The sequence below is a fragment of the Poecilia reticulata genome, chromosome 17, assembly GCF_904066995.2.
Source record: "Poecilia reticulata chromosome 17, P_reticulata-male-v2, whole genome shotgun sequence".
NCBI lineage: Eukaryota > Metazoa > Chordata > Actinopteri > Cyprinodontiformes > Poeciliidae > Poecilia > Poecilia reticulata.
In genome coordinates this window covers 32070242-32091161 of record NC_088846.1, presented here as the reverse complement: position 1 = coordinate 32091161, position 20920 = coordinate 32070242, and the positions used below count along the sequence as shown (strand labels likewise).

The 20920-nt window shown below is 39.6% G+C and overlaps 1 protein-coding gene and 1 pseudogene across 1 annotated transcript; both read left to right on the top strand.

Moving 5' to 3' along the window:
* The first annotated feature begins 1268 nt into the window (after positions 1-1268).
* LOC145548061 (tripartite motif-containing protein 16-like) lies at positions 1269-3878 on the top strand (annotated as a pseudogene).
* A 7683-nt stretch (positions 3879-11561) lies between these two features.
* Positions 11562-13489, top strand: LOC145548008 (tripartite motif-containing protein 16-like). Its single transcript, XM_081598389.1, has one exon. The coding sequence runs from the start codon at positions 11586-11588 to the stop codon at positions 13245-13247; it is 1662 nt and encodes a 553-aa protein (XP_081454515.1). The 5' UTR covers positions 11562-11585; the 3' UTR covers positions 13248-13489.
* Positions 13490-20920: the final 7431 nt, after the last annotated feature.

The following is a 20920-nucleotide window of genomic DNA, read 5'->3' as shown; positions in this document are numbered from 1 at the left end:
CTAAAAAAAAAAAGAAAATTCAATGTTTAATATTTTCCCATATCATCTGTTCAGTAAACTGGGGCGTCTACATTTTTATTGCGTTGTCGTTTCTCAGTTGGAAAACTTCCAGTCAAATGAGCTAAATTCCCTCAGCAGGTTCTGCCATGTTGGAATCTTATATATAAACACAACTACTCTCCTCATTACTGCATCTTATGGAGCAAAGCTTATAGAATACATGAAAACTAATCATTGTTTCTTCATAAGTGGGTTGAGAATAATATTAATTTGATGAATCAGTTACTTGACAGCAATGGTGAGTGGTAGACTTATGAACACTTTATGAACAACAATAACATAGAGATATCTCAAAAGAATTTGAAATGATTGTTAAAGCTGCTCATCATAGTTTGCTCTGTTGAGCACAAACCAAACATCCAAACGATTTAAACATTCATGACTCAATTTCAATTGAAGGAACTAATATAATCAATAACAAATTTACAAACGGGTTTATCAGAACGCTTACAAACTTTCTCCACTCCCATAAGTAAACATAGATGGGATTATATGAGCAACAAATTGTGGAGTGCAATCTTTTTACTGCCTCATAAATATATAATTACTAATAGGATCAAAGAAGTTTTATTTAAGATTTACGTAGATATTATCCAGTTAAAAGTAACATTTGTCGCTTCTCTCCAGATGTCAGCAACAGCTGCTCTTTTGTCAGTGTGAAGGTGAAAGTATTGAACATTTATTTGTGGAATAAACGCTACAATATTTTGGTCGGGCTTGCAAAAACTTCTTACAGAAGAAATCGGAAAAAATATTGTTTTATCAAATTCAAAATCAAATGTATGTATGTATGTATGTATGTATGTATGTATGTATGTATGTATGTATGTATGTATGTATGTATGTATGTATGTATGTATGTATGTATGTATGTGTGTGTGTGTGTGTGTGTGTGTGTGTGTGTATTTCTTTAACTTTTGTCTCTCTAGACTTTAACAGCAACACCCTGAAAGTCTGTAATTATTCTTTACTATTTGTTTTGATTAGTATATTTTAATATTTGTCATTGAGTTTACGTCCATATGTATTTTCATGTTATTTGTTTGAAATAAAGTTATTAAAAAAAAGTTATAGAAGACATTTTAAATGATGTCAGTCTGTTTAAAATGTCTGCACTTTAGCTGACTGCTGTTTACAATGACATTCAGTGAGTCCCTCAGTATTTCATTAAAGCTCTACTGCTGTTAAAAAAAAGAGGCAGTGGCGCATACTTATGACATCACTAGCAATAACTCGTGCTCTCTTAAAGAGACACTACACAATTACGGTTGTTACAAGACGGGTTGTTTCCAGTTCTGTTCCTTATTCTGCAGGCTGTAAAACCCTGATCACCCTCCCTCAGGCTTCTGCAGATTTAAATCTGTGTTCAGCTCCTCTCTGACCACAGATCTCCTCATTTCCTCCTCTGAAGACCTAAAACAGAAACACAGCTCTGACACACCTGTAACAGGAACAAGAAGAGCAACAAGGTGCTGCAGATTTCCATGTTTTCCAGTCAGGCTAACATATATTAGGATGAACATTAACATGCTTTAGAAGACTAAACCCCCAGATCTGGAAAAAGAAGTGTGATCTTTGAAAAATACTAAATATCTGCTAAATATCTATAAAATTCAGCAGGTTGTGAGGATTTGATTTGCACAGACTCCTTTCAAAGATCCACACAAACTGCTGCAGCCGCTGTGTTAACACTAAGGACTCCTCCCTGTTTTAATGGAGACACAAATGCAGTTTAGTAGCCGGATATTCCTGCTCTTCAAGAAACGTTGAAACTGGGAAGAACAACAGCTGCTGAAGCTGAAAGCTGATTGGCTGAAGCCTCTCTGCACTGACACGTGATTGGTAGATCAGAGCTCAACCCAGTTTCTGTTCTCAGGAAATGAAACTCACACAGTCGCTGTGACTGAGAGCAGAAATGGAGCAGAATCAGATGGACCGAGAAACTTTGTCCTGTTCGATCTGTTTGGATCTACTGAAGGATCCGGTGACGATTCCCTGTGGACACAGCTACTGTATGAACTGTATTAAAAGCTTCTGGGATGAAGGTGAGGAGAAGAAAAGCTGCCACTGCCCTCAATGCAGGCACTCCTTCACAGAGAGGCCTTTACTGCAGAAGAGCACCATGCTAGCAGCTTTAGTGGAGCAGCTGAAGAAGACTGGACTCCAAGCTGCTCCTGCTGATCTCTGCTATGCTGGACCTGAAGATGTGGCCTGTGATTTCTGTACTGGAAGAAAACTGAAGGCCATCAAGTCCTGTTTATTCTGTCTGGCCTCTTACTGTGAGAAACACCTTCAGCCTCATCATAATGTGGCTCCTTTAAAGAAACACAAGCTGGTGGAGCCGTCCAAGAACCTCCAGGAGAACATCTGCTCTAAGCATGATGAGGTGATGAAGATGTTCTGCCGCACTGATCAGAAGTGTATCTGTTATCTTTGCTCTGTGGATGACCATAAAGGTCATGACACAGTGTCAGCTGCAGCAGAAAGGACTGAGAGGCAGAGAGAGCTGGAGGAGAGACGAGGAAACATCCAGCAGAGAATCCAGGACAGAGAGAAAGATGTGAAGCTGCTTCAACAGGAGGTGGAGGCCATCAATCACTCTGCTGATAAAACAGTGGAGGACAGTGAGAAGATCTTCACTGAGCTGATCCGTCTCCTCCAGAAAGAAGCTCTGATGTGAAGCAGCAGATCAGATCCCAGCAGGAAACTGAAGTGAGTCGAGTCAAAGATGTTCAGGAGAAGCTGGAGCAGGAGATCAGTGAGCTGAAGAGGAAAGACGCTGAGCTGGAGCAGCTCTCACACACAGAGGATCACAACCAGTTTCTCCTCAACTACCCCTCACTGCCAGCACTCAGGGAGTCGACACACTCATCCAGCATCAACATCTGTCCTCTGAGACACTTTGAGGACGTGACAGCAGCTGTGTCAGAGCTCAGAGACAAACTACAGGACGTCCTGAGAGACTCATGGACAAACATCTCACTGATGGTCACTGAGGTGGATGTTCTACTGTCAGAACCAGAACCAAAGACCAGAGCTGGATTCTTAAAGTATTCATGTGAAATCAACCTGGATCCAAACACAGCTCACACACAGCTGGTTCTATCAGAGGGGAACAGGAAGGTTACAGTGATGAATCAACCTCAGTCTTATCCAAGTCATCCAGACAGATTCACTGATTGGCTTCAGGTTCTGAGTAAAGAGAGTCTGACTGGACGTTGTTACTGGGAGGTGGAGTGGAGCGGGTCATGGGTTTATGTAGCAGTAGCATACAAGAACATCAGCAGATCAGGAGGTGGGAATGAATGTAGATTTGGATATAATGACAAATCTTGGGCTTTAAATTGTGAAAGTTCTGAATTTGGTCACAACAACATCTGGACCTCCATCTCAGGTCCAGTTTCCTCCAGAGTCGGAGTGTACCTGGACCACAGAGCAGGTATTCTGTCCTTCTACAGCGTCTCTGAATCCATGACTCTGATCCACAGAGTCCAGACCAGATTCACTGAGCCGCTACTGGCTGGAGTTTGGTTTAGCTGGACTGGAGGTTCTGCAGAGTTCTGTAAACCCAAATAAATTTTCTCCCTGATATTTTCTTTTGTCTACAAAGTGATTTATCAATCAGAGAAATAGAGATGTGTTAAAATGGTCTTAAAGTTTCACTTGTTTGGTGTTTGAAATGAACATTTTTCTCTCTGAAGCTGTTATTAGACTGTTAACCTGAAAACCTTCATGAAGCCTCAGATTCTCTGTAAAAACTCTGAAAAGACTGTAATGAATGAAAACAGAAGAAAATAAATGAATTCATATAATCTGAAGTTAAATGAGTCTGAGTCGTTTTATTACAGGCAGAAACTCTGACGTAGAGATAAAACCAGATATTTGGTGTTTAAACATATAAATAAATGATTAAAATACTGAAACAAGACAGAAAGTCTTTTCCATAAATTAATCCGACTGTCAGGATTCACTTTCCTTTCTAATCCCTGAATGTTCTTCCAGAATCTCACAGATTTATAACTTTGTTTTGTAAAAGAGACATTTTAATATTCTGTTCACAAGTTTGTATTTTGCAGAATGAAAACAATCTTTGCTCTGATGGATCATCCAGGTTTCATCCTGGTTTTCCAGGTTCCTGTAATTTAGATCCAAGTTTCAAATTTTGCTCCAATAAAACATTAAAAACATTTTATTATATCCTGACTTCACTTTGGAATCACAGCTGTAAAGTTTAATGCATATTTCCTCATTATAGTCTTTAAATTAATCACTCTGCTTCATTTTTCACTCACTAAAAAGCAAAAGTAATGAAGATGTTGAGCTCATTTGATCTGTTTTCCACCTGGCATTTGGTGATCTGTGCTTTATAATGAAGTCTTAAATGCTGGAGTTTCCCACAGTCTGTCATGAGCACCTGAACGCCTCACAGCTGCGTTGAAACGTTTCCTCCTGCAGCCTGAGGCGAGTCAGTGGGAACAACAGGCTGCGTACGTTCAGCTCAGAAAGTTGAATATTTCTGCTCCTGAATTCAGGCAGAAAACAAAGTCAGCTCCATTTAAACATATATTTATGAAGTTTATGCCAAAGACATGAAAAACAACACGACCTGAAATCAGTTGGTTCCAGATCTCAGTGTTTGTTCCCTCAGTTATGAGATATGAAATTAAACATTTTAGTTTTTTTACTATAAACTGTTTATTACTGTATATTTTCTTAGTGTTGGTGAAGAAATCAGAATCATTCTGTGACTTATTTACTCTGGTGTTTAAAAAGTTGTTACATTTTTATTTTAATCGTATTAATCTGTAATTTTATTGTTTTATGTTGTTAAACTCAGAGTTTTACATAGTGAAAATTAAAAACAAACATTTTTATTAATTAATTTTGTGTGAAATAGATTATCACTGCTGGACACAAAACAAATCTTATAAGAGTTAATGTAAGAATGTTTAATGTTTTCAATCAAAAATCCATCCTTATTTTAGTTTGTAGTTACCTCAGATTAAAGTTTTCATCTTTTCTTCCTTTAAGGAAAAACTGCTCAGCTTAATGGTTTGTTTGGGTGAATTGACCCTTTAATATAAACTGGCAGCAGGTTCAGAGTTTACAGTAACTGAACACAAATCCATCATCATTCCTGCTGGAGGCAGATTCAATGTTTCTGTCCTCTCTGCACCTGGATTATAAAACCCTGGATCCACTTCCGGTTTCTCTTCCTGCGTTTGGAAACAACCTGACATCTGTAGAGACTAAAGCTACTGATGAATCTAACATTTGAGAACAAACGGTCAACAAACCGGAAATGATTGGCCAAATAAAATCTCTATGTCTTTGTAAATGCCGCCACCTAGTGTCCAACTGCAGGTAATACAGAGTAGGAGAGAAGCGTTTATGTTTTAGTAAGTTTTAGTCTGTGGACGTAATCTGTCAGTCATTCTAGGCGGTTTGTCAGGAAGTGACCAATCGACGGTCGCTATTTGTCCAGAAGTCCACGCCCCTTATCAGGAGGAACATTTCCAAAACCCAAACAGAGTCTGGAATAAATGGATCAAGGCCTGCAGGCTGCAGCCAACCTCATGTTCGGCTGAATGAAGCTGAACTAACACGTTTGTCTGCACTAAAGTAAACTGGTTGTAAACATCATAATGACACAGAATGATAGTCAAACCAATAATCAATAAGTAAAGGCAGTTCTATGGCATGATGACAATGTCATGTGTAACCCAGGTTAAAATAGCCTCTTCATAAAAATAATAGTAAATTAGATAAATAGGAAATAATTAAATAGGAGAATAAATAGGGAATTAATCGATCTTAAAATTGTTAAAAATATTTTTAAAAAGCAACAATTAGACATTATAATTGCTGTATTTGATTTTTGACATTTCAATTGATTAGATCAGGGGTGCCCAAACTTTTAGAGACCAAGATCTACTTTTTCTCTCACCAGCCGCCTGAGATCTACCTCATGACACAAAGACAAAAATTGCAAATTAAACTCTATTAACTTATATTATATGTGAATATACATCAGTTATAGCAGAAATAATAAAGTGACAGAAAACCTAATCCAGTTTCTTTTTCAGTGAGATTCTGACACTGGGAGCAGCTTACTGGTTTCTGGTCACTGGTCAATGGTCAATGGTCACTGGTCACTGGTCAATGGTCAATGGTCACTGGTCACTGGTCACTGGTCAATGGTCAATGGTTTCTGGTCACTGGTCAATGGTCACTGGTCAATGGTCAATGGTTTCTGGTCACTGGTCAATGGTCAATGGTCACTGGTCAATGGTCACTGGTCACTGGTCAATGGTTTCTGGTCACTGGTCAATGGTCAATGGTCACTGGTCACTGGTCAATGGTCAATGGTCACTGGTCAATGGTCAATGGTCAATGGTTTCTGGTCACTGGTCAATGGTCAATGGTCACTGGTCAATGGTCACTGGTCAATGGTCAATGGTTTCTGGTCACTGGTCAATGGTCAATGGTCACTGGTCAATGGTCAATGGTCACTGGTCAATGGTCAATGGTCAATGGTCACTGGTCAATGGTTTCTGGTCACTGGTCAATGGTCAATGGTTTCTGGTTTCTGGTCACTGGTCAATGGTCAATGGTTTCTGGTTACTGGTCAATGGTTACTGGTTTCTCAGTCAGAAGCTGGTTGCAAACCTGACGCCAGCAGGTGTCAGTCAGTCATGGTGGATCTGAAATTTGGTTTGATGACGTCAATATGAGAAACTACAGACTGATAGGAGGAACCAAAGAGCCCAGTAAAGGTGAAGGCAAATCTTCTGAGGTCGGGATATAATTAATTTAATTTCACATAATTATCGCGGTAAAATTTGTTGAAACTTAATGAAATATGTTTGTCCTATTTGATGTTTGTTGTGACGTATGCTCACAAACGAACGAGGTAATCAGTCCAATTTTGTCGTTTATTGAATGTTCAGAAACTACAGCAGGTGTAATGAGCCACAGCAAAGGTAAAAAAGGTAAAACAACCCGAACAGACTATCAACTGGAAACATCTACCTTTTTACTCCTAGTCTCTTTGTCGTTTAAGCACACCCGTTGCCATGGCAACCGCCTGCAAGCCGAGCAAAGATTACTGATGCTAGCAGCTTTAGTGGAGCAGCTGAAGAAGACTGGACTCCAAGCTGCTGCTGCTGATCACTGCTATGCTGGACCTGAAGATGTGGCCTGTGATTTCTGCACTGGAAGAAAACTGAAAGCCATCAAGTCCTGTTTATTCTGTCTGGCCTCTTACTGTGAGAAACAGAATAGAGATGTGTTAATGCCTGGTGTTGAATACTGTCTAATTTATCCAGATGAGTTTTAGCTGCTGACCTGTAAACTAAACATCCAAAATCAAGGTCCGATCTTATCGTCCCTGTATTAATCTGTTTTAACGCTTGTCTGTCTGCCCCCCAATCATTACCAGCCAAACATCTTAATATATTCAATTTGTTCTTACATTTATCTACAATCTTTTGGATGTGGATACTCCACTTTAATTTCTCATCAAACCACAACCCCAGAAATTTTATACTCTTTACCTGTTCAATTTTTTGATTATATAACTTTAATTCTATTACCTTGTTTATTTTTTTTTTTGAGAAAAAACAATTACTTTCGTTTTATCCACTGAGAATTTAAATCCCCATTGCAATGCCCACAGCTCTATATCAACAATGACCTTTTGTATCTTTTTCCCTATAAACTCCATATTCTTCCCTCTTTTCCATACGGCTCCATCATCTGCAAAGAGTGAGCATCCCACATCCCTTCCAATATTTTTAAATATGTCATTAATCATCACAGAAAACAGTAAAGGACTTATAATGCTCCCTGTGGCGTACCATTTTCCACTACATATTTACCTGAAACTACCTCTCCAATTTTTACCTGTAATTTCCTGTTTGTTAGAAAGTCTTTAATCCATTCATATATTTTTCCTTTAATCCCCAATTTGTATAATTTAATGAATAAACCCTCTACCCACATCACATCATATGCTTTTTCAAAATCAACAAATACAGCCACTACACTTTCTTTGTTTACTTGAGCTCTTCTTACTTCATGCTCCAGACATAACAACACATTCTCACTCCCAACTCGTCACATGTTGACGCTTGGGCAGGTGTTAGGTATTTTCTGAAACCTACATGGAAAAAGAGAACCACAGACAACGTATATGAGTTTTTAACCAAACTTCTGCAGAAGGAGAAGGCACAGTGAACTGCTCCTCCAAGCCGCTCACCATGTGTTCTGAAAATCTTTGGGAACAGCTTGTCTTTTATTATCAAACTTCAAAGAGGGAGGATAGGCAAGATAGACAGCAGAGGAAAAACAGCAGAGGTCGTAAAACAATTTAACATCTGACCTACGATCTGAGCCCGGTTCAAATCTCGGTCAAACTGTTTCACATGAAGATGAACAGGCAGCTGTGACCTCCAGGTTAGTTCATACACACACTAAAGAAGAGAACACTTTAAACTGACTAACATTAGACTGAATATGAACTAAAGTAACAACAAAATGATAATACCAAAAAATCCCTATCAGCAGGTTCCCTCGGCGTCAACATGTGACGAGTTGGGAGTGAGAATGTGTTGGACATAACGTTGGGTCATTAGTGCTCCTCCCTTTACCAAAACCACTTTGATACTTAGAAATACATTCCTTTTTATTTAAATAATACACTAATCTATTATTAATCATGTTTTCCATTATTTTACTTAAGTTTGAAGTTAATGCTATTGGCCTATAACTTTCTGGTTTTGAATGATCTTTTCCTGGTTTAGCTATCGGTACTATAATAGATTCCTTCCATAACTCTGGTAATTTTCCCTCCTCCCAGATTTTATTAAATAGTTTTAATATTATAACTTTTGATTTATCACTTAGTTGACTTATCATTCTATACCAAATGTTATCTTTACCTGGCGCCGTATTGTTGGTCTTTTTAAGCGCACAATTTAATTCCACTTTGGTAAATTCAACATTCAAAAAATTATTTACCTCTTCTTCAGTCTCCATTACATTTTTATACTTAAGGACAGTATTTTCTCTTCCTTTTCTTCCTTCTTCACTAATGTTATCTGTACTATGTATCTTACTAAACGATGTTGCCAATACCTCCGCTTTATCCTCATCTCTAATTATATCCATATTCTCTTCTTTTAATACAGGATAATCAAACTCTATTTAAATTCCATTCATTTTTTTAATTACTTTCCAAATCTTCTCAACTTTTGTATCTCTCCCTATTGTACTACAAAATGTCCTCCAATAATCTCTCTTAGCTTTCTTTATAGTCCTCCTAACTACTGCTTGCTTCCTTTTATAATCAATTAAGTTCATTTAAATTGGGTTAAGTTTTAATACCTTAAAGGCTTTATTTCTTAATTTAATTGCTTCCTTACACTCACTTGTCCACCATGGCACCTTTTCTTATCATTAATACTCCCTGACTTCTTAATAGAATCTTCAGCTGCATCTGTAATCATCTTTGAGATACTTGCATTCACTTTGTTTATATTTATATTAAAATCTACCTTTTCTAAATATATTTCACACAAGTATCTAAACTTACTCCAATCTGCCTTATTAAAGTTCAATCTTTCCCTCTATTTTTATACTTATTTCCAATAATTCCTACCCTTGTAGTTATAGGATAATGATCACTACCTACCGTTGTTTCTTTATCAACCGACCATTCACAGATACCAGCTATATCATTTGATACTATTGTTAGATCTAAACTTGATTCCATCCCTGTTCTTAAATTCATTCTTGTACCCTTCTCTCATTAATACAAACTACATTTTTCGTTTCCATCACTCCTTCTATAACCTGTCCATTTTTATCATTACTGTTTCCCCACAGTTGCACGTTTTGCATTGAAATCCCCACAACAAATTACTCTCCCTTCCAAATGATCTAATAATTCCTCCATTACTTCAACCGTTAATGATTTACATGGATTATATGAATGTATTTTAAATTTACTTTCCTGCACCCATACCTCAATTACTATAAATTCTAGTTCTTTTCCTATAACCTGATATTGTATCCCTTGTTTTATAAATATTCTGCAACCACCTCCCTCTTCTCTCTCTCTTCTTATACTAACATATCCTCCAATCACAAAATCTAAGGTTAGTTTTAACCAAGTTTCTTGTACACAAATTATATCTGGTTGGACTTCAAGTTCGTCAATATATCCTTTAAATTCCTGACCATTGGCTAACAGGCTCCTAGCGTTCCATTGAAGTATTAACATAAACTACTTTCACTTGTTGCTTCCAACTTCTTATCCACCTAGTTTTTTATTTATTTCTTCCCATGTACCTTTCTTAAATCCCAAGAATTTTTCAGCTCCTTTCACTATTATTTTAATCTTCTCGGTTTTGTGCTTAGCTTGATCAGTACAGTTGATGACATAAGCTATGAATAAAACCAGATTTTCCACTGAGTACGAGACCTTATCTTCTGGTAGTATTTTGGGTTGCTGAATAGTTTGATCTCTTTGTTCAATCACTCTTTTTTCTGCTCCTTCACACTTTTTACAGCTTCAGCGTAGCTTATATATGGCGTCAGTTTTCTTCTTCTTTTCTATTATCAAGCAACTTTAAGGTGCATACCGCCACCTACAGTACATGAGTAGCAACACGACCTCACACCCATTATACATCAAGTCAATTAGTTATTATCTATAGATGAGTGGCCTTTAGCACTTATCCTGGTTTAGTTTATGATTTATGTTTAAATATCTAAAGTTAGACTAAACATTTGATCCCTGTGAAGTTACAGGTTTTATTTTAAGGTTCAAGGTGAACATAAGAGAATAAACTCTGTAAATATTTAACCATTGATTATAAATGAGGAGACAAAGGTTAGATTCCCAGTTCTGCTCCCTCAGCTTCCTGATCTAAATCTGTGTTCAGCTCCTCTCTGAGCAGTTTGATTATTAATGTTTCTTTCTGCTTCATGTCATGGAGCTTTGCTACATCTAGACAAACTGCTGCTATTCACTCTATTATCCTGAGCTTCTTTTGTTTTAAACCAATGTAAACAAAGTCCAGGGTTCATAATTCCTCCACTTCCTAAATCCTCTGTGATACTTAGATGAGGAATCATCAGATTCAGAGTAAAAAGGTTCAACTTTCATTTATCCTTTTCTGCATGTATGTATTTAGGAAAATATCAGCTCTAACACTGTTGCTTTTTCTTCACTGCTTCCTGCTGCTGTTACATCACTAATTAAAACAGGAACAACCAGAGTCTGTTCTTACACCATTCATTCTGTTAACCCTCTTCCACATTTTCCCTGAGCCTGATATTCCTGCTCTTCTTCCTGCTCTTAAACGCATCTTGAAACTGGGAGGAACAACAGCTGCTGAAGCTGAAAGCTGATTGGCTGCAGCCTCTCTGCACTGACATGTGATTGGTAGATCAGAGCTCAACCCAGTTTCTGTTTTCAGGAAACGAAACTCACACAGTCGCTGTGACTGAGAGCAGAAATGGAGCAGAATCAGATGGACCAAGAAACTTTCTCCTGTTCGATCTGTTTGGATCTACTGAAGGATCCGGTGACGATTCCCTGTGGACACAGCTACTGTATGAACTGTATTAAAAGTCACTGGGATGAAGAGGAACAAAAACGAATCCAGAGCTGCCCTCAGTGCAGGAAAACCTTCATACCGAGGCCTGTTCTAGAGAAAAACATCATGCTAGCAGCTTTAGTGGAGCAGCTGAAGAAGACTGGACTCCAAGCTGCTCCTGCTGATCACTGCTATGCTGGACATGAAGATGTGGCCTGTGATTTCTGTACTGGGAGAAAACTGAAAGCCATCAAGTCCTGTTTAGTCTGTCTGGCCTCTTACTGTGAGAAACACCTTCAGCCTCATTATGAAGTGGCTCCTTTAAAGAAACACAAGCTGGTGGAGCCGTCCAAGAACCTCCAGGAGAACATCTGCTCTAAGCATGATGAGGTGATGAAGATGTTCTGCCGCACTGATCAGAAGTGTATCTGTATTATCTGTTTAATGGATGAACATAAAGGCCATGACACAGTGTCAGCTGCAGCAGAAAGGACTGAGAGGCAGAGAGAGCTGGAGGAGAGACGAGGAAACATCCAGCAGAGAATCCAGGACAGAGAGAAAGATGTGAAGCTGCTTCAACAGGAGGTGGAGGCCATCAATCACTCTGCTGATAAAACAGTGGAGGACAGTGAGAAGATCTTCACTGAGCTGATCCGTCTCCTCCAGAAAAGAAGCTCTGATGTGAAGCAGCAGATCAGATCCCAGCAGGAAACTGAAGTGAGTCGAGTCAAAGATGTTCAGGAGAAGCTGGAGCAGGAGATCAGTGAGCTGAAGAGGAAAGACGCTGAGCTGGAGCAGCTCTCACACACAGAGGATCACAACCAGTTTCTCCTCAACTACCCCTCACTGCCAGCACTCAGGGAGTCGACACACTCATCCAGCATCAACATCCGTCCTCTGAGACACTTTGAGGACGTGACAGCAGCTGTGTCAGAGCTCAGAGACAAACTACAGGACGTCCTGAGAGACTCATGGACAAACATCTCACTGATGGTCACTGAGGTGGATGTTCTACTGTCAGAACCAGAACCAAAGACCAGAGATGGATTCTTAAAGTATTCATGTGAAATCAACCTGGATCCAAACACAGCAAACAGATATCTGGTTCTATCAGAGGGGAACAGGAAGGTGACATGGATGGATCAACATCAGTCTTATCCAAGTCATCCAGACAGATTCACTGATTGGTTTCAGGTTCTGAGTAAAGAGAGTCTGACTGGACGTTGTTACTGGGAGGTGGAGTGGAGCGGGTCATGGGTTTATGTAGCAGTAGCATACAAGAATATCAGCAGATCAGGAGATGGGAATGAATGTGGATTTGGATATAATGACAAATCTTGGGCTTTAAATTGTAAAAGTTCTGAATTTGGTCACAACAACATCTGGACCTCCATCTCAGGTCCAGTTTCCTCCAGAGTCGGAGTGTACCTGGACCACAGAGCAGGTATTCTGTCCTTCTACAGCGTCTCTGAATCCATGACTCTGATCCACAGAGTCCAGACCAGATTCACTGAGCCGCTACTGGCTGGAGTTTGGGTTTGGAACATTGGAAGTTCTGCAGAGTTCTGTAAACCCAAATAAATTTTCTCCCTGATATTTTCTTTTGTCTGCAAAGTGATTTATCAATCAGAGAAATAGAGATGTGTTAAAATGGTCTTAAAGTTTCACTTGTTTCGTGTTTGAAATGAACATTTTTCTCTCTGAAGCTGTTATTAGACTGTTAACCTGAAAACCTTCATGAAGCCTCAGATTCTCTGTAAAAACTCTGAAAAGACTGTAATGAATGAAAACAGAAGAAAATAAATGAATTCATATAATCTGAAGTCAAATGAGTCTGAGTCGTTTTATTACAGGCAGAAACTCTGACGTAGAGATAAAACCAGATATTTGGTTTTTAAACATATAAATAAAATGATTAAAATACTGAAACAAGACAGAAAGTCTTTTCCATAAATTAATCCGACTGTCAGGATTCACTTTCCTTTCTAATCCCTGAATGTTCTTCCAGAATCTCAGATTTATAAACTTTGTTTTGTAAAAAGAGACATTTTAATATTCTGTTCACAAGTTTGTATTTTGCAGAATGAAAACAATCTTTGCTCTGATGGATCATCCAGGTTTCATCCTGGTTTTCCAGGTTCCTGTAATTTAGATCCAAGTTTCAAATTTTGCTCCAATAAAACATTAAAAACATTTTATTATATCCTGACTTCACTTTGGAATCACAGCTGTAAAGTTTAATGCAGATTTCCTCATTATAGTCTTTAAATTAATCACTCTGCTTCATTTTTCACTCACTAAAAAGCAAAAGTAATGAAGATGTTGAGCTCATTTGATCTGTTTTCCACCTGGCATTTGGTGATCTGTGCTTTATAATGAAGTCTTAAATGCTGGAGTTTCCTGCATGTCAGACCCTCATTATGATGGCTACAAGCTCCGCCCACTGGGTCAGACCCTCATTATGATGGCTACAAGCTCCGCCCACTGGGTCAGACCCTCATTATGATGGCTACAAGCTCCGCCCATAATGTCAGACCCTCATGATCGCTACAAGCTCCGCCCACTGGGACAGACCCTCATTATGATGGCTACAAGCTCCGCCCATAATGTCAGACCCTCATGATGGCTACAAGCTCCGCCCACTGGGTCAGACCCTCATTATGAAGGCTACAAGCTCCGCCTCCTGCCTTCACCTTTTATCAATGGTTTTGAAAACTGATCCCTCTGTAGCGATTCTCCTCCACTGAGCTGCTCCAGAATAATGAGCTGATTTAGTCTGGAAACATTTGCAGTACTTGTGTCATCTTGTGTTTTATAGATTAGGTCAAATTGAAATGGACATTTTCATATGAGAATATAAAGATAAACACTTTTATTAAAATTAAACACATGTTACAACAATAAATCTTGTGACAGGTGCAATAAATAGCTCATATATAAAAGTAAAATTCCCATCACCAATTAATTCACCAGTCAACATGTTTTATTTTTCTTCAAAGTCAAGCTAACAAAACATTTTAAAATCCATGCTGCCTGTATAACACGTTACTACAAAAATCATAAAAGAGGTGATGAGAAAAAAGAATCTGTTTTACAATCAAAAGGCAAAATGCATTTCCAGTCCAGTGGCCATAAACTCCTGGTGCTGTATGAAACCGTCCCTCTGCGTTTTGGACAACTGGACATTTTACTTTCCAGCTTCAACTTGTCCAGTCAGTTCCAGTCCATGAGCTTCTCTTCAGATGGAGAACAGCTGATCGTACATGCATAACGTAAAGACGACCAGAGCTGAGGTGGACAGGACACGCCCAGTTTGAAATGTTTGTCCGTAGCACTGAGTCCATCTAGCAGGATGCTGACTTCATTGTTCTTGGTGTCCATGTCATACATGTCAATGAGGTCAGAACGGATTTCCAGTGGGCATGTGTATGTGGATCCATCTGATGTATGTCATTATTGCAAAGCCAGAGGCCACTGGAAGCGGGAATGCCCTAAACGAAGTGCTCAAGTGAAATCGGTTGCTTTTGCTGTCTCTGAAAAACACGATGGTTTTGTTTCCTCTAAACAGGTGGATGTAGGCCGGAACTACACCTTGGACCAGGGGGATTTTTCACCTTTTGTTTCTGACGGCCATGTGTCCATGCTGGGGAGTGATGCTATGGTACCGGTAAAAATTTTGAGGGATACTGGGGCTTTTAATTCATATATTCTCAGCTCTGTATTACCCTTTTCTGAGGAAACCAACACTGGAGACCATGTTTTGATGCGGGGAATGGGACTTATGGTGGAACCAGTTCCACTGCATAGGTTGACATTGACTTGTGGATTGGTTCAGGGAGAGGTTATCATGGGGGTGCGCCCTGCACTTCCTTTGGAGGGAGTGGATGTAATCTTGGGCAATGATCTTGCTGGTGGTCGGGTGTGGCCTGATGGTCCACTACCTGCTCCCATGGTAACTTCTTCCCCTGTTCTAGGAAAGTTGGATGAGAGTGCTCAGTGTTTCCCTGGGGTTTTTACAGCTTGTGCAGTGACGCGAGCTAAGTGCCGTGCTGAGTCTGCATCTGTCCCTGACCATGAAGGTGGAGGTGCAGAAGATGGTGATTTTTCCTCTCTTTATGTCCCTGATTCTCTGTTGTCTGTTTCTCGCAGTGACCTGGTGGCAGAGCAGAGAGCAGATTCTTCTCTTCACCATCTTTTTGATCAGGTTGTCACTGATGAAGAGAGTGTGGCCTGTGGGTATGTGTTGAAGGATGGATTGTTGGTGCGGAAATGGTTGGTACATGGGGAGGATTTTGTTGGAGGTTCACTTTGTCAGACTGTTGTTCCTTCCAAATTTCGCAGTGAAGTGTTGCGGACTTCCCATGACCAATCAGGTCATTTGGGGGTCCACAAGACTTATAATTATATCTTGCGTTATTTCTTTTGGCCTCGGTTAAAAAGGGATGTGTCTGAATATATCAAAACCTGCCATACATGTCAGATGGCAGGGAAGCCAAACCAGAGCATCAAGCCAGTTCCCTTGTATCCAATTCCGGTGCTTATGCAACCCTTTGAACACCTCATTATCGACTGCGTTGGTCCTTTACCTCGTTCTAAGGCAGGGAGTAATTACTTGTTGACTGTAATGTGTCAGACAACAAGATATCCTGCTGCATATCCACTGCGTGCTATTACTGCTAGGTCTGTGGTGAAGGCTCTGACCCAATTTATTTCTATTTTTGGTATTCCAAAAGTTATCCAGTCTGATCAAGGCTCAAATTTCTCTTCTCATTTGTTTGCTCAAGTGTTGAAACTGTTGCAGGTCAAGCATAATCAGGCTTCTGCATATCATGCTCAGAGTCAAGGTGCTCTGGAGAGGTTCCACCAGACCCTCAAGTCTTTGTTGCGTACCTACTGTGTGGAGTTAAACCAGGATTGGGAGGATGGCTTACCATGGCTTCTGTTAGCTGCTCGTGAGGTGGTGCAAGAGAGCACTGGTTTTAGTCCAAACGAGCTTGTTTTTGGACATGCAGTGCGTGGGCCGCTTAAACTATTACATGAGGCTGTGAATCCTTCAGAACCTCCGAGTAAGTTGATTGACTATGTCAATGGGTTTAAACATCGTTTGTATGTGGGGGTGGAAATGGCTAGGGAGAAGTTGACCTCTTCTCAGGAGAAGATGAAGCGCATCTATGACCGTAAGGTGGAACGTCAGTGTTTTAGTCCTGGTGACCAGGTACTTGCATTATTGCCAACTGTCAGTTTCCCCTTTCAGGCTAGATTTACAGGCCCATTTACAGTCCTGTGCAAGCTGTCAGATTAAAACTATCTGCTGTCAACGCCGAGGCGTAGGAAGTCAACACAGCTTTGCCATGTGAATTTGTTAAAACCCTATTACACTCGGGAGTCACAGGTATCTATCAAAGATAAAGAGGTGCAGGTTGAGAAAACTGTCTCTGTAGCTACAGTGAGTGGTTTGGGTTTCTTATCTGCACTGGAGAACGATGGGGTGATTCCACCTAATGAGAGTTTGTTGACTGGCAGGCTGAAAAATTCTGATGCACTGAGGAATTTGGATTCTTTATTTGCACATTTGTCTCAAGAAGAGGGCACTGAGTTGACGGCAATGTTTAATGAATATCATTGTTTGTTTGGTGATGTGCCCAGTCGAACTCACCTATTACAACATGATATCGATGTAGGTGAGGCACAGCCAATTCGCCAGCGCTTTTACAGGATATCTGAGGAGAAGCGGAAGGTAATGGAGGGGGAGATTCGGTACATGCTCGATAATGGTATTGCTGAACCCTCTGCATCTAGCTGGGCATCACCTTGTTTGTTGGTGGAGAAGGCTGACAAAAGTTTTAGATTTTGTACAGATTACCGAAAAGTCAACATGGTTACAAAATCTGATGCTTATCCTATGCCACGCATGGAAGATTGTGTTGATCAGGTGGGTTCAGCTCAGTTTGTCAGTAAATTTGATTTATTGAAGGGTTACTGGCAAGTTCCATTGTCTGAGAGAGCTAGAGAGATTTCTGCCTTTATAACTCCCTTTGGTCTGTTCTCTTACTCTGCAATGAGTTTTGGATTGAGAAATGCACCTGCAACCTTTCAGCGTCTCATGAATATGGTTGTGTCTGGGTTGGAAGGGTGTGCCGTATATTTGGATGATGTGGTGGTCTTTAGTGAGACATGGGAGGAACATCTGGCTCACATACGTAAGCTGTTTGAACGACTAGCTGAAGCTCACCTGACAATTAACTTGTCCAAGTGTGAGTTTGCTAAGGCTACTGTTACCTATCTGGGTAAGGTGGTGGGGCAAGGGATGGTGCGTCCAGTAGAAGCCAAAATAACTGCGATTTTACAGTATCCCGTACCAACAACAAAAAAAGAACTCCAGCGGTTTCTGGGTCTTGTGGGGTACTACCGCAGTTTTTGTAAGAACTTTTCTACGGTGGTTTCTCCATTGACAGATTTGCTGAAGGATAAAGTGAAGTACACCTGGTCAGCTTCCTGTCAGAAAGCTTTTGATGATGTCAAATCTGTCCTCTGTTCCTCCCCTGTTCTTGCAGCTCCACGATTGGATCATCCTTTTGACCTGCATGTGGATGCAAGTGATGTAGGTGCAGGTGCTGTCTTATTTCAGCTAGATGATGATGGAGTTGATCGACCTGTGAGTTTTTACTCTAAAAAGTTCAACCATTTTCAGATCAACTATTCTGTCATTGAAAAAGAGACACTGGCACTAATTTGGGCTTTGCAGCATTTTGAAATCTACCTGGATTCTGGCAGTGTTCCTCTGGTGGTCTATACGGATCATAATCCTCTAACATTTTTGCATTCATTGCAGTGTCCGAATCGCAGATTGATGCGATGGATGTTGTTTTTGCAGCCCTATTGCCTGGATATCCGTCATATTAGGGGCTCGGATAATATTGTGGCAGACGCCTTATCCAGGGCACCATGTGATTAGATTTGATGCACTATGTAGTTAATTTTCAGTCCCTTTTCCTCCAGTTTCTTGTGGGTTTTTCCAGTGGCTGGGGTTGCTGAGCTGTTGAGGTGGGGATTGAATGGGTGATTGTGGTAAGACTGCAAAGTCCATTATTAATTGTAATTGTCACCTAAGTGTTGGGCTGAATCGATGTGTTTTTTTTTGTTTTGTTCCCGTTGGGACTCCATTTTTATGGGGGGGAGTGTGACGATCCCCTCCTTGCCAGTAGGGGTCTCTAGTCCTGTGTTTTCTGTTTTTTTCCAGGAAGCAGGGAGATGGGCCGTTAATTGCACTCATCGGCAGATGATAAATACGGACGTCTAGCCAGTCACTGTCTGCTTGTTGGCCCTCCGGACAAGACCGGAACGAGCAGCATTGGTCCACACTTCTCTCTGGCTGGCTGGCTTGATCTCCTGGAGCGTCGTTTGATTATCAAATAAATTATTGTTTCTATAGATCCGCTCATCTGTCTCCCTTTTTTGTCCTCGCCTTTGAGCTGGGCGTGACAACTGTTATAGATTTAAAAAAGAAATTCAAACCCATTTTAGAAAAGACAACAATACTGTCATGGAGAGGAATTAAACAATCTGATGCCAGCAGGGAGTTAATTCTGCCTGACTAATTCAACACATACTAGTTTTATCATTTTCTGTAAAGTTTTAACACTTTGTGTGTTAAAATGAACACAAAATATGCTTTAAATGTAATACCACATTTTTGAGTTATTTTTTAACACATCTGCTCTAAGAGAGAGAAGGAGGCATATAAAAACAGAAACAAGCATAAAATCAGAAAAATAAGAATATTAACCGGGGCGGACGGCCATCGGGCCGAATGCTGACCTGACGACTCAGGATCACTGGGGGGACCAAAGGCTCAGTTTGGGTTAAATTTAATTTAAAAACACATAAAACATGCCATTCGTAAACCTCACTCTGGTATTTGTCTGGCTGATTTGTTTAAATCAGTTCAGACTGAAGTGAACTGATTTAAGAGGCGTTTTTAAACCTAACGGGCCGTCATGGAAGTAGACTTCCTCCAAAACACAGAAACTAACATCAAATACAAACTGATGTTCTAAAGTATTTAGATGCAGATCAGGAAAATAAATGTCTACTTTTCTCTCTCTGACTTTCTTCAATAAAACAAACTGATTACAGAGAAATGTGGAAAGTTTTCTGTTAATTATAAATTGTGAGTTCTGATGTTTGGCTTCTCCTTCATAGAGAATAATCTGATTTCTGCTGCAGAAATATTATATTTAAGCTTCTATTAAACTGATCAGTTAATCTGTCAATGCAAACAAACATCAAGTCAATTAGTTATTATCTATAGATGAGTGGCCTTTAGTACTTAGTGTTGGAGCTATTTATTCTTTATCCACTTGAATTTTGTTAGTTTATTCTTAAATTAATATTTTTTGTATTAATTATGGAGTTTATTTGTAGAAACGTAGAAACTGTAGAGAAACGTGACCCCAGAGCCTTAGTGGTGGCTTGGTGGGACTTTTATTGGATGTTTGATGTGGAAAACAATCCCCACGACACTCATCCTGATGTAGTTTATCATTTATATTTAAGATATTTAAAGCAGAGATTTATCAGAAATTCTCAACTGAAACTTCAGAATTTCTTCTCGCAGTTTATAATGAATCCATCAACAATGAAGAACTGCCCCCGTCAATGAAACAGGGTCTTATCACTTTGATCCCAAAAACCAAATAAAGATCATTTAATAATAGATAATTGGCGTGGCGTCACTCTATTAAATAATGACTATAACATTTTGGCCTCCGTTTTAGCTAAAAGACTGAAAAATGGTTTAAATGATATTTTACATGAATCTCAAAACGGCTTCATGCCTGGACGCAACATTTCTGATAATATTCGATTAGTGTTGGACTTAGTTGATTACAAAGATCTTATCCAATTATTCTGTTTGTAGATGATCAAAAGGCCTTTGATACAGTTAGTCACAACTTCATTTTTGACACATTGTCCTTTTTTAACTTTGGTCACTTTTTCATTAAAGCCTTTAAAATACTTTATAGAGATAATAACAGTTCTATACAACTTCTCTATGGCACATCGAGCCGATTTAATACCAATAAAGGGGTTCGTCAGGGATGTCCGGCCTCCCCTTACATTTTTCTGCTTGTTGGCCAAATTTTAAACTTTTTAATCAGACAGAGCTCATTTGAGGGAATTAAAATATTTGATCGAGAACTTAAAATGTCCCAACTTGCTGACGATACTACAGTGTTTTTAAAAGATGCTAG